Raw genomic sequence first — 14,444 nt, forward strand, 5'->3', positions numbered from 1 at the left:
CAAAAAGGCCCCCCCTCTTCCACCCCACCGAATCCTTTTTGCAATAAGATTTTTATCAGGCACAAGTCGACAGGGTGAGCGAATGGGTGGATGTTGAACACATCACAGGAGGATCCTTCTGCAGCTGCTGAACTCAACAAGCCCACACCACTCGCTCCTGGTGGGCACCCAACTGCACCACCAGCCTTGGGACAGCAGGGAGAGCCCAGCCTGCCTCCCAGCCAAGGCAGCTGCAAGGGGAGTTAATAAGAAATGCAGTTCTCTGTGGGGGAAGGAGGACAAAAGCAGTCAAGGCGTAGGTACATCTGTACCCCCTAACGTTGTTTTATTTCATTGCTCAGACCTGAGGTTAGGAGCCACTTCCATCAAAGTCTGCTCCTCCAAGACGCGGTTGGGAAGCTACACAGTGTGTGCAGGCTTCGCATCATGCACCCTACCATCCTTCAGGCAAGAACTGTTCTTCTCATGGCAAGATGTCTGAGCCGTTCTGCCTTTCACAGTGTGAGAATTTTCTTCTTGTTGTGGCAAGTCATCTGGGGCATTCACCTTCCATGGGGCTGATGAAGTTGCGCACTGGCACAGAACTCCGCATCTCACTTGGGTTTTGGATAACCTGGAGCAAACAGCAGGGTGCCGGCAGCATCAGCGTGTCCCGTCTCCATTGGTGCTACCGCAGCTCCACAGGATCCCTCTGCCTGGGCATCCCACAGGGCTCAATGGCAGCGACCCCTGACCCGCCAGATGTGGGCACAGCCACAGCTGGCCAAGGAACCAGCTCAACTCTCCTGTGGCAGAGGTGCCTGGCCAAGGAAGGCAGCCCTGCGCTGTCGCTGGGAGCCCACTTGCAGATGTTCACCAACAGCACCAGCAACCAGCCCAGAGCTTTTTCCCATGTGGAAAACAACCTCCGGTGGGAAAGGGAGAGCCCAGCGTGATCCATGCCACCGGCTCAGAGGCTACGGGAGGACAAGCGCCCAGGGACAGCCAACACGCACAGCTTGGTTTGGTTCCCCAGCCCCTCTGTGCTATTGTTCCGCGGCAATAAATCACCGGGAGGCGCTGGAATTCAGGGCTGGTTTCTACAAGAGGGAACCCAGGGTGCAGGAACGGAGATGCCGCCTCGCTTTTGCTTGCTAATTCCCTCGGCGGCTGGCATGCTCAGCGCCTTTCGGAGCGCTCCACTCCTACGCATCCCGCCAGAGCGCCGCGGCTCTCCCAGTTCAAAGCACTGCTGTGTTTCCACCCCCTCTGCTCCCTTCCCCCAGCACTGGATTACTCAATTAGAGATTATGCTTTTGCCAGTTACCTCCAAGCCAACTGGGGCCTTTGCCAAGGTCAACACAAGTTCCAGCCAGTTTCATTAATAACTGCAAGACCAACCCACTGGAAACTCTGAGAGGTTAATCCCAGCAACAGATCAATGTTCCCATAACAAAGCCACGGAGCAGAAACACGACTGGTGATTTACCAGCCAGCCCAGCTAGCCACACTGGGAGCTGTGGTGCTGCCCATCCAAGCATCCCTCCCCATAGCCAGGCAAACCCCGCTGCTGGTCCCCAGCTCCTCTCCCCCAGCACATTCAGCAAGGGATGAAGCTACCAAGGAACAGCAGGGCCAGGGGTAGCAGGGCTCCCAAAAGGCCTTTTGGTTGTCCTTGGTGCTCTGCCAGCCCGAGGCTGGGGCAGGGGTTAGCAGGCTAGCCAAGAGCCTTTCCATCCCACAGCCTGTCTTCCAGGAGTTTATTGTGAATTGGGCTCTGGAACGGGCAGCCAGTGTGAAATTTGGCATGTATGCTGCTGGCTTCAATGCATCATTAAAAAGGCATTTTAAATGTGTTAATTCCTCCTTTTTCAATTAATTGCTGTTAAAGCTACATTAATGTGCATCAAAGCAAAATACCCTTTACCCCAATTTCTGCTTTGCCATACATATTTCCTGGCCCTGGTGCTGTCTTTTCCAAGACTCCCCCCTTTCCTTTTTATTCTGTTTTTTAGTCTGTAGCACAACATAAACACTCGTGCAGAAAGGGAAGAAATTAAGACCCTTCAACAATGTAAAGCGGAGTCCAAGTCCTAACAACACATGGCTTCCTAATAGCCTTTTTCCATCAATAGTTGTTATTTATTTTACAAAAGAGGTAAGTGGCATTGTCCCTTGTACAGATGGGGACATCTGAGATACAGAAATGGGAAGAGACTTACCCGGTGACCAGCAGCCTGCCAGGGCAGATGGCAGCGAGGTTCAGGTTTCCGAAGCCTCCACCCAGCCCCGTACCCGTGGGACTACATGGCTCCCCGTACACATATTCCTGCTGGAGCAACAGGCTATGCATAAGTGCAGCCAGCCAGCCCTTGCAAGGGGACTAAATGCAGATCACGACTGACTCACATCCTATAGGAAGGAGCAACAAACCACGTACGTGGTGGAAAAGCAGTCTCAGAAATGGGAAGAGGAACAAGTGGAAGCATAATGGGAATAAGAGATGGATGGGGGGAGAGGCAGGACTAATTTCCAGCTCTGGAGAAGGCAGAGCAGGCGCTGCTCGACCATACACACCATGCTGACCATCCCTGCGGGGCAGGATCACACACAGCACCAGCTGCGCACGTATGCGCAGAGACAGGAGATCATGCAGATCCATTGCCGGCCTGCTCTGGGGCAGTCTGTTTTGCTCCTATCTGCTGTTAACGTGATGGAGGTCCGTGACACTCTCTATTGGAAAGAAAGCAGAAGCCACCGAGGGTCCTGGGAACCAGCTCCTGCACCTCTGCCAAGAGCACACCCGGCAAATCTGCATCACGGCAGTTCTTCCAGTGTATCTCACATCCAGGCTTGCAGTGATTGAAAAAACAGCCCTGCTTCAGCTGTGTCTGGTTATCCTCAGCCAGCTCAAGGGAGCACCTTCTCAGAGGCAGCATCAGCCTGTGCTGGCAGAGAGGGCACGGGGAGATTTTTATTCCTCCCCCAGCAGAACGAGCTCACCGGAGCCCTCCTGGCCACTTCCAGCAGCAGGAACCCAGGACTGTGGCACTGCAGCGATGCGACAGCAACCCCTCTTGCAGGGGAAAAGGTGCTGAAGTGGGGGAAAGCAGGCAAGAAACAACCTTCTGCTCCCCAGCTTGAAAAGAAACACCAATGTTTAAAGATATGAGCAATGTGAGGTTCGTAAGGAAAGGTATCTTTTACTAGACCAACTGAGATTCAGCCGTAAAGCTGCTGCTTTTGAAAGGCACACTGCCCCAAAGCATGGCTCCTTCCTTCGGTTATAACACGCTCAAACAGAAGACATTACCTTCTCCTTACAAACCAAGCCTCACTTGAAATAAAGCTGCAGTGATGCTGAACAGGGTAAAGGGGCCCAGCTCACCCCACATTTGAGAAAGGTAGATGAGGAGTAAGAGGCATAAGAGATCCACTTCTCAGGGGAAAAAAAAATCTGGAACTTGTTACCGCATCTGCCACATCAATTACTTCATCTGTGTTCAAAGCACAGATTATGGCCCAAAACAAAGGCCTTGGAAACGTGCAGGGACAGTGTTAGCTTCTCCTCCCCCGGCTAAAGGTTTGTAAATCTGATGTAACCGGTAGTTATCAGAAACATGCTAAACTCACACCCCACTACCGACCTGATTCTGCATCTCAGCTCCACTGCTGCTCCAAAAGCAGCAGAGACCCACAGGTACCCACAGCCTCAGAGCCACATCCATTGCCGCTGCACCAGTCACATCCCCTGGGACGTCAGGCTGGCACCCAGCGCGTGTAACCGACCCCCTACCCTTTTTACTGAGGGCTTTGTGAAGCTCTTCTGAGCAAAAATTAACTCGATCTGCAAAATCACCGTGAAAAGCAGTCCTTGTGCTGTTGCTCTGATGAGTAAATTGAGCTCCTCCCCACACAGTGACTGCAGCAACGTGGAATGGGGTAAGGGGTAAATGAACAACTTGGATACTCTCTGAACACCACCAGCACGTTTAGTAACACTGGGCTCACACTATGCATCTCACCCAGTTTGCAACGCTGCCCTACATAAAGTATCGAACGACTTCGTCAGGCACTGAGTCAGCAGCACAGATGGAACAGCAAATGTCCCTCCCCAGCTCCGGTCACTAGAACAACACAAGTCCTGCCGCCACGCGTGTGCCGCCGCTCCGGGACACACATCCTGCCGCCACGCGTGTGCTGCCACTCCCGGACACGCGCAGCTCACAGATGCACAGAGACCTCTGGCTCTGCACCCACCCAGAGCCTGTAGGAAGGGAGGAAGCTGGCAGAATAACCCCTGAGCATAGGGACGTGCTGAGCAAGCAAGAAAAACACGGTACCGCTAGAAGCGAAGTCTCCGCAGGGATGGAGCGGAGCAGAAATTAGCCGCCAGGACGGGTTGCATCATGACATGTTGTTTTAGGAGGTCACATCAGCATGGCAGAGGCGCTGATGGCAGTCATGGGGCTCAGCGCAGAGCCTCTCGGGAAGGTCTTTATCAGCTGTTCTAGATGCTGATTTACACCATCCTAGCCCAGTGCCGAATTCAGCTATTGCTGGCTTTGCACAGACTCAAAAAGTAGTTTTACATGTGTAAATAGCCCAGATACACAAGTGTCCAGAGCTTGTGGCTTAAGACCAGTCTCAGCTCTTTGCATTTCTTCTAATTTTTTCCTTTTTTTTTTTTTCCCTTTTTTTTCTTTTGCATCCTCATTTGCACCCTCATTTGCACACCCAGAACAGCTCCTCTAACACACTGAGGCTCAGAGTGATGCACAGATGAGCTGAAGGAGCTTTACTATGACCATAATGCCCACAAGCAGTTTATAGACTAGTCTGAGGATGCCCACTGAAGAATAAAGCCGAAAGACTGCTATTAATCCAGTTTCCCATGCTGCAAAGTCAGATATACCTTCAGAATGGTAGTCCTAGGTCCCGGACTGGTCTTCTGCTCCCAGCCACTTCAATGTGCTGAGATCATCCCAGTCTGGCAGTGAGCTCCATCAAATCCATTCTGGAAACAGCTCCAGCTAGTTTTGCGCAACTAATCCCAGCGTCACTTAGGCTCTCACCAGCCAGGGACGCCACTTTTTTTTTTTTCTTCCTTCCAGACTCTGAAATTACAAATGGCTCCACTAAAAGCATAATCCTGTCTTGCTAAATTGTATCTCACAGCTTTCTCTCCCTCTCTTTCATTAACAAATGTTTTAAGCCCTATAAAATGCATGTAATTCTTGGAAACGTGTCACAGACCAAGAAGCAAATACAGCCCCCAAACTCACCAACTAATGCCTCAAGAGCAGCTTTGCCTATTAGAAACAAATAGCTGAGACAATACATGGTTTTCTGGTGAGAAGCAGAACAGAACTACTGATGGAAATTACGTCCAGACAGAAAAGCCATCCTGGTTTCCTCATGTCTTTGGAGAGGGTTATTTTTTCTTTCATGTTTTGCCCATCAGCCACCCAAGCCAGCATCCCCCGAGTACACGCTACGGTTCAGAGCCACCACAACACATCCTGGTGGCACAGAGAGCAGACTCCTGGCTGGTCACAGCATTACCTCAAATAGACACAGCTCAGAAGGAACAACAAAGATGGGACATGGAAGGGCCACAAGACCTCAGAGGCACCTTTTCCAAGGCAACACACTATCAAGAGCTAAAGGAGAGCAAGCTGATGCGTCCGGTGCATTTCCCGTGGCCTCCAAGTTCAAACACAGCTCAAAAAAAGCTGCTCCATCCCTTCCAGCATCAGCTCACCATTCCCGATCGGCAGTCCCTGCAGCCACCTCCCCCAGGAGATCCAGCCAGGCCTCCCCTGGCGTCTAAACTACCCAAAGTAGTCCTTATTTGAGACAGGTCAGAGGGATCTCACGTAAAGCCCACCAGTACCATATGGACAAGAGATGCCTGAATATCCTGGCACTCCCTAGCAAGAGCTTTCTCGCCCATCTGTTACTTCAGTCAGCTCCCACAGCGAAACAGCAAGCCACCCCCATCACCCTGGGTACCCATGCCCTTCCTCTTCATTTCATGGAGGGCTCAGACACCTCTGAAGCCCAACCTGCAGATGCATTAACCCTTGGCGCTCGCTCACAGCGCTGGACTGGCAGCACAAGCCAGCTGCCCCCAAGCATGTTTACCCAGGAAGACTTTCCTGTCAACCAGGAATATGTCCAAGCTCGAGGTAAAAATCAAATACAATTTACCCCAACAGAGCATGAAAACAAATCCAAATAGGCACACAAGCAAGGAATTGCTCTTTGCAGCATTTACTACATGTGCAGAGGGGACAACTGCAAGCTAACAATTTGCTTTGTTAAATGAGACTAAGACAAGGGAGGCTTTCCTGGGGAAGATTATATTAAAGAACCACCAGCAACCAATTCAAACCCTTCAAACACTGATATTAAATAAAGAAATACAATAAATGAGAAGGGTCAAGGAAAAATCAAATCAGGGCACGGTACCCAGAAAAGACAGACATAACCACCCCTAAATCAGCCTATAGAAGCTTCCAAATTGTTCTGGTGCATCTAATAGCCCAGTAAATGCAAGTCCATGACTAACAGTTACGGGGAAGGCTAATAAGCTTCTGTTTCCCCAGAGTGGTCACTCCACCTCAGTATCACCCAACACCACCAAGCACTGCTTGATGCCATCAGGAACCACCATCCCCACGGACTGCAGTAGTGGCTCAGACATAGCTCTAAGACACACCAAGAGGATCCCAAAGCACAGAGCCCACACCCATCCCAGGGCTGCTGTCCCCTTACCTTTGAGAGATCCTCTGTCCCTCCCTGCTGGCTCTGGTTCAGGAGAGGCGAGTGCCGCATCAGGGGGTCCTGCAGCAGATCCAGGCGTGGCCTCTTGGTTTCAATGAACTCCAAGTCCGATGGCTTGGTCAGGTCAGAGAGATAGGAATGCGCCTCGGTTCTCAGGTGCAGCTCCTGAGATCTGGGGACAAAGAGAAAGGAGCCTGTAGAAAGCAAACCACCTCTACTCTCCCACTGCAAGGCACTCGAGGAGGAGAGAGGGCTCAACTCCTGCCTGTCGCCAGAAGGATGCACGAAGGGTGGCCAGGTGGCCCCGGACTCAAACACCTCATGTCTCTGCAGACCCAGGGTGCACAGCTCCATAGCTCAGCTGCTGGGCACAGTGCATCTCCCAGAGGGCTCTCTGCATGCAGGCAGAGCGGGGCATCACCCGGGGCAGCAGGATCACCACCATCCTCCAAACCTACCCGGCCACCCTTCTGTCCCCCTCCCAGCAACACCGCTGTGGCACCTGGAAAGCCATCTCCCATCCCACCACGCACAGTGGGTGGCTGCCCCTACACCAGGGCAAAGTGAATGAGGCTCCAGGTTAAAGCCTTCCTTGTCACACCACGTGGGTCAGGCTGGTCAGGAAAAGCCAAAGCTTGGAAAATCCTCAAATCTGGCCCACAAATCCCCGCCCTGTGGCCCCTAAGCCCAGGCAGAGCCCCCTTCTGCCACAGTTATTTAGTCAAAGGTACCTGCATCACTGTTTATATTTAGCATCTTCTATAGGAATACCAAAGATTATATGCTGGAGAAAAAATGCACACTCCTCTGTGGCTAGACAGTAGGGATTTACTTCTCCAGGATGGAGGAAGAAAGAAATCGACCACACATAGTTGCACATCTCTGACAGACCTGGCAAGCCATAAAGGCACATCAGCCAGCGATAGCAACTGCACCAGCAAGTCACATCGGGCTCAAATATCTTTCACCTGTTAAATACGATGCAGTTGGTAATACCTGGAAATTGGGCTTGGTTTTGCTTTTTTTAAGCAAATGTAAAACTTCTTTTGTAGCTTTATTTTTCCTAGCAGGATTCTCTTGTGGGAATTGTAAAGGGATCCTACAAAAATACATTAAAGCTTTTACTATGCCCAAGGATCAGCTTTGCTGCAGCAACACCAAGGGTGTGTTTTTAACACTTCAGGCAGAAGTCTCTCTTAAAAAAATAAAAATAAAATGAAACACAGGAGATTCAAAGCTTGGAAGAAAACCGGGCTTTTTTTTCTTTTCCCCTTAAACATGATTGTTCAAGTTCTCCTGAGCTGCGTGGTGAAGCATCCTCCCCAGTTACCAAACATCAACAGACCAAACAGCCTTTGAAGATCCTGGAAGGGGAGGAAGGAAAGGGATGCACCATGTCAAAAGCAAGCGTAAGAGACAGGGGGTCTTGTGCATCGTTTGGCCCCCATTTGCAAACTGCAACTGCTGACATTATTTTCACCTGGCTAATTAAGTATCTCAGAGAGGACAACAAAAAGGGAAGGGCCCAGAGCCCTGTGAAGCCAGCGGCAGTCCTGCCAGCAGCTGTGATGGCTCTGCACTGCATCCAGCAAAAGCCTTGGGGTGCACCACCTAGAGTGAAGCCCTCCACCCTCCCCCGCACCAGTGTGGCACACTCAATGCTGCTCCAGGGAAGCAAGATAAAGTTGGGTTTTTTCCTTTTTTTTTTTTTTCTCCTCTTTAAACATCAACAGCAGGCAGAAAGCCTGTGCACGCCAAACGCCGCTGCTGTGGGTTTGGCACAGGTGGCCGGCGCTGGGATTCGGGCAGCAGCTTTGCTGCTGACATACAGAAACAGAATCTGGCTCATCCTCTTCCTCCTCCCCAGCAAGAAGGGGACGGGATTGCGGGAAGGCTCTGGCACTGCCTTTGCCACCCCAGGCTCCAGCAGAGGAGAGAGCGAATGCACAGCTTGCGCAGCAAACTCTGCAGAGTAGAACGGCTCTTCCATTTGGCATTGAAGCACAGCTCCCTTCACCTGCAAACACTTTCACACTGAATGATCCTCAACTTTTCTCAGCAAGCCCAGAAATATCTCCTGGCACCTCTCAAGTTTCCTGCTGGCTTGTCCCAACCCCTCGTGCAAACCCTGCCCGCCCACAGCTGCACACTGACATTTTGGGCTCTGCTGTAAAACCCAGGAACAATAAGCAACTGTTGAGCTGGGCAGGTGCTAAAATATTCCAACACCCAAGGCTCTCCTGTACCGAGGCAATTAAAAATCAGATGTATTTATTTTCACTTCTACCCCTTTTTTTTTTTCCTAAGGCCATATTACCAAGAAGCTGCTAATTGACACAGGACGGCTCTGAGACCTCTGCAGTTGTCAGGAACCCAACACCACCCGACACAACTGCTACACTCAGAAAAAAACATGTATTTTTAAAGATAAGAGCAACGCTCAGCTTTGCAAAGGCAGTTACTTACAGCAAGGCAGGGGCCATGCTGGGGAAAGCAGCTGCAGTGTTATAGAGTGTTATTTTATTTCCATTTCCACATCCATTGGAACTGCTATTAACTTTATCCACTGGAATTTCCAGCCGCTCCCAAGATCGCTTTGCCTGACACAACCCGCTCAGCCTGTCCCGGCTGCAAATACAACTGCTCTTGCTTGAAGCCTTCACACCTTTCACTCTACATCCACACCTGCAGCAAGCTCCTTACAACAGACCTTCATAAAACGATGACGTCCCTGTCAGTGTAAAAATAGCCCTGCCTGAAAAACCCTCCCATTACACCCAGTTTGGGGTTTTGCTGCATTTTCCAAATAGTTCCCACCTGGCTGGTTTATTCCAGAGATTCCTACTTTGCTGAAGGGAAAGAGTGTTTTTAATTGCATGGGAGTTATGCCTGATTAAATGAAATAAACCAGCGTTAATGATGCAGTGGGGCGGGTTAGCCTCCACCTGGAGTCCTTCACCACAAACACTGAGCTACTTCAGAGGCAGAGCAGCGCGAGATCTGCTGACACACTGGGGCTGGGTGCCCAGGGTTTGCCCCCACATCCAGCCAGCCCCACACAACTCTGCTGCGGCAAGTCCAAGCCCAGAAGAGCAACATAACTCGAGACTAGACCTTTGGTTTATTAACTAATTTGCCAAACTAATCGCACCCTGCCAGCTGCAGAGCTGTGTTACTCATTCACTGGGGCAGTTTCCTCAGTAGACTCACGTGGGGTGTCAGGAAGGTACGAGCAGGTAAAATCCTTAGAGCAAGTGTGGGTCGCACTCCAGCATATACAGGTCACTGGGACCTAGGAAAACATCTTCTGCCACATTATACCTACACCAGAGCCAGGTGAGTGTGAGATGGGCTGGGGGGGGGGGGGGGGGGCGGAGGGGTTGACTGCTGGCTGAGTCTCAAGGAAGCAGAGAGCATCGCTCTCCTGTGAGAGAGGATCAAACAAGACATCTTAAGCTGCCCTTGGAGCTTGTAAGAGCAGCCATCATGAGATTGAAATGGATCTTACCTTTATCTTGTTTACTTTGCTCAAGCCATATCACAGGGAAATGGGCACATACAAACTTTTCAGAGGTTCAAGAGGACTCTCCCACCCAACTAACCCACCTCAGGAGCACGCTGCCTGTCTTTCCAGAGCAGCACAACCCTCCCCTGCTCTTCAAACCTTCCCATTTCTCCAGCTGAGCAGCAGAAGGTGGCAGCAGGAGGAACAACTGCTCTTCAACATCCAGCAAACCCAGCTTGGCTTCACCAAGATGTGCCTCCTGCACCAAGGGCTCTGAACACCAGCAGCCACCCTGAGCCGGCTCCCACCAACTTCCCAACGAGGGCACGTTTTCAGTTCTGCTCCCATCCACAAATATTCTTCCCTACATCACAGGGCCAAACAACACAGCCAGGCTAGAAAAATGGCTCTTGCTGTCTCTTGGAAGCAGAATCAAGACAAGTGATCACCTTGCTGCAGCTGTTTATTTCTTCCAGCTGAGATGCTTTGGTGGGAATTTGCCTCCAAAAATAAGTTTTTAGAAGAAAAGTCTCCAGCCCCCACAGGTACAGGCTGACAATAAAATGCTTTTGAGAGCGAGTAATACAGAAAACCACTAGTGCTGAAGTGAATTATTTATAGCTAACGCAAAGATTTGTCAGAGGCTTCAGCAACCCCTTTATACTAACGATAGCTGGAGTGGGAGAGTGGGCAAATTGAGATGTCTTACAGAGGGAAACCAGAGGGTTTGTAGGAGCAAACCTGCTGCCAAGCAGCTAGAAAAACCACGTACAGGGCCAGCTGATCGCCTGTCACACAGGTGGAGAGAGGGAAAAGCCATCACAACAACAGAGGCCATGGAAAGAACAACCTGTCTGGGTGGGGAAGGTGGAGCTCCCACAGCCTCAGCACCACCTACCAGCAGCAGGATTGAGTCTTCACAAGCCAAAGGTGTGGGACTGCCTTTGCCTTGAGCAGGATGCTTAGCTCGCCATGTGGTCCACCTCAAGGACACCCAGGTCCTCTCGAGGTCCAACCGAGTGGCTGTGACGAGGCAGTCCCATGAGCAACCTTGTGATGCTCCAGCTGTGAATTTCCACCCTAGGGCAGGTAGCTGTGCCTCAACCGCCCCACACAACACCCCCCCAGCCAACTTCTTCCAAGCCAACTGTGACTTAGAAGAGAGCAGATGCTTTACTTTAAAGTTGCATATTGAAGATCCCCATACACAGAGCCTGAATTATTCATGGACAGAAGCAGCAGGAGCTTTAACACTGTGCCACATAACGGCACTGCCTCACTCAAGAGGAGGAGGAGGAGGAGGAACGTTTGTGTCCCTCCACAAGCTCACCCACACACTTCCTCCAGGCATACAAAACCTGGAGCCCCAGAGGAAAGCTCCCTCGGCTGTCCTGGGTGGCTGCAGGACTCCCTGAATTTAGGAGGCTTCAGGGACATCCCCCGTTTCACCAAGCCTGCTGCACACACTGCAAGATCACCCTTCCTCCCCCCAAATAAATCTGGTTCAAGATGATGCATGGGGAAGTTGCTTCATGAACTGTTACCCCTTCATCCCAGCCAAAGCAAAGCCCAGGTGTCCCCTCACACCCCCCTGCCAGGGAACACTGCCCATTCCGTGAAGCCTACTGTCTCCACACCTCCTCTGTGGAGCCCTCTGTGCCCACCCACGGATGTGCCTGCAGCCCCCACCGGAGCAGGGGGCACTTGCAAGACAAGACTTGTCCCCAAGTGCCTGCACACCAGCACCTGCCCTTTCCAGCCACTATTCTCCCACGTTCAGTTACAGGGAGGAAGAAAACGCAGCTCCCAAAACATCATTTCAAGTGTGGAAAAGACACAAAGATGTATGGTTGCAGGGATTTCAGTTGCACCACTGCTCACTCCCAAGGAAGAGGGTCACCTTTAAAAATGGAAACTTAATTAAAGACCATAAATAATATCAGATCGGTCGTGCTGTTAACTCAGGAGCAGTTGATGCCATTTGGCCCAGCACAGATGAAGACGGAGAGCTACACGTGATTTCCAGCGGCCACGCACACTGCCCCAGCTTCCCACTGCTCCCCAGGCTCCTCAGCCAGCAGGATTAATCACATTCAATAAGCACAGTAATTAGGCCTGCTCTCATGCTATATTGCACATGGCTACCTCAGATGGCTGCAGAAACACAGCAGCTGCTTCACGTACCCGAAGTGTCATACTACAGATCAACACTCTTCAAACTCCTCACGACTGCTAAGCAGAAAGGCTCTGGAAAAGGAGCATGGTCTCCTGAACTGGGAAAATAGGCTCCTATGAAAACAGTGACTCATCTTATTCTGGGTAAGTATATTTATATATTTATACTGCGGAATATACTGTGTTAACATGCATACCACTTATTTACAGCCATGTTTTCTGCCAGAGAGGCCATTATCCATCCCAGCATTCCTGCGTTAATACGGAACCTTACTCTAAAATCCCAATGCAGAAACACCCAGTTCTTTGATTTTTCAGACCCCTCACCCCACCGGCACCTGCCATTTAACACTCAACCCAGCTTTTCTCACTTCTTTTGTGGACCAAAATAAATAGAGAAGAGGGGGAAAAAAACCTAATCCTTGTCACCTTGCCAGGACATTCCTCTTCAAGTATTCATGGTACGACTTGTACCAACAGCAGATCCTGAAATACTTCTCTTCGCTCCTGCAGTCCAGTTGGCACAGCCAACCGAACAAGCTAAAGGGAAGTCTGTGGATCCTTCCAAGAAAAAGGCTGCTACCAAAAAAATCATCAAGGAAAGCAGCACATCCCTGCAGAGACAGACAGAGCCAACTTTCCCTATAGCAACAGACTCAGAGTGGTTCAAGTTTTCCTTCCTTCTTCCCAGCCAGAATTGCTGCACAGGCAGTGCAAATTCTCTACCCATCCACCAAAGGCTGATGACAACTCTCAAGGCTGATACGCTTGGCAAAGGGCAGTCTGCAACTCCCCAGCATCTCCTGCAGCACTGGGCTGCCCAGGGTGGGGTACAGGAGACACAGGAGGCACACCACCCCTGAGGGAAGAGAGCCCACCGTGGTGTGACCCATCAGCAACTGATTCTCTCCATCCTGACTGACCCACCAGGCTCACAGCTGTGCAACCATCCAGCTGTCTGAGCCTGACGTTCAACGAGCTTCTCGCTCAGGGAGCCCCCAAATGTGGGATCATCTTGGCACCCCATTCCTTCCAGCAACTTGCCATTCACCGGCTTTTTGCCACCAACACGTGATTCATACTTAAAACATGACGCCCACGGTGAAACTTCACCGCTCATTCCCTCTTCCCTGGACCACAGCTAAACACCATCCTGGTGCCTACAGCAAAATTGCAGCCAGGAGAGACAGAAAACCTGCAAAGCTGCAGGAAAACCATCTAAGCAAGCTCAAACGATTTCTGCAGGATTTAAAGCATCCATGGGGTCGAGCCTCAAATACCATACGCAAAGACAGTCTGCAAAAGCTTTAGAGGTCCATCCAAGGTAAAAGCAAAGCCAAACTGGGGGACAACCACCCCAAAACCAGCACAGAGTAAATTCCTGTGGCTTCTAGGAGGGAAGGGTGAAACAGCAGCCACCCATGGCTGGCTGGGCTCAGAGGAACTGGGACCCAGCTGCCCGAGGGCTGAACCATGCTCTCTGGCTGCAGGCTCTGCTCTGGATCAGCGAGAGGTATGGCAACAGCAGGGACGTCCACCCGGGAACACGCACAGGGCTCGATCTCCAGCACTGTCAGTCTGCCACATCCCACCTGCACCAGACTCACAAATTGATTTCTTTGAGGCCAGAAGTAATCCTGAAAGAGCAAAAGCCACCGCAACCAACAGCAGACAGGCTGCTTCCTCGGAACATCCAAAGCAATGAGGGACTGGAAGGGTTCCCCTCCGCTGACAATTGCCTCAAGGGGAGAATTGTCTTGCACTCACCACCACTGAGTGCTAGGTGGGGTATCAGGCTGGAAACCAAGGTAAGGGTCTTCCTTTCAGACACAGAACAGCCCTGTGCCTCCCTCTATTCACCCCCTGTGCCCGCGCTGCAGACCTGACTTGTTTGCCTTCGGTCGCTCTCTCCTCCCCAGCCCCTCGCAGTGAGAGCCAGCTGCCTCTGCTCAAAGCCATCAATCCCAGCCCAGGAACAAAGCCAAAGTGCTTACAG

General features: G+C 51.2%; 1 protein-coding gene across 11 annotated transcripts in view; it reads right to left on the minus strand.

The window, feature by feature from the left end:
• NCOR2 (nuclear receptor corepressor 2) overlaps window positions 1-14,444 on the minus strand; it is a 253,526-nt gene that overhangs the window by 146,454 nt on the left and 92,628 nt on the right. For all 11 annotated transcript variants that reach the window (XM_040611191.1, XM_040611149.1, XM_040611181.1 and 8 more), the window contains one exon: window positions 6,760-6,940. In XM_040611191.1, the coding sequence (XP_040467125.1) occupies window positions 6,760-6,940 (181 nt within the window). The remainder of the gene's footprint in view (window positions 1-6,759; window positions 6,941-14,444) is intronic.

Source organism: Falco naumanni, chromosome 1 (assembly GCF_017639655.2).
Source record: "Falco naumanni isolate bFalNau1 chromosome 1, bFalNau1.pat, whole genome shotgun sequence".
Lineage (NCBI taxonomy): Eukaryota > Metazoa > Chordata > Aves > Falconiformes > Falconidae > Falco > Falco naumanni.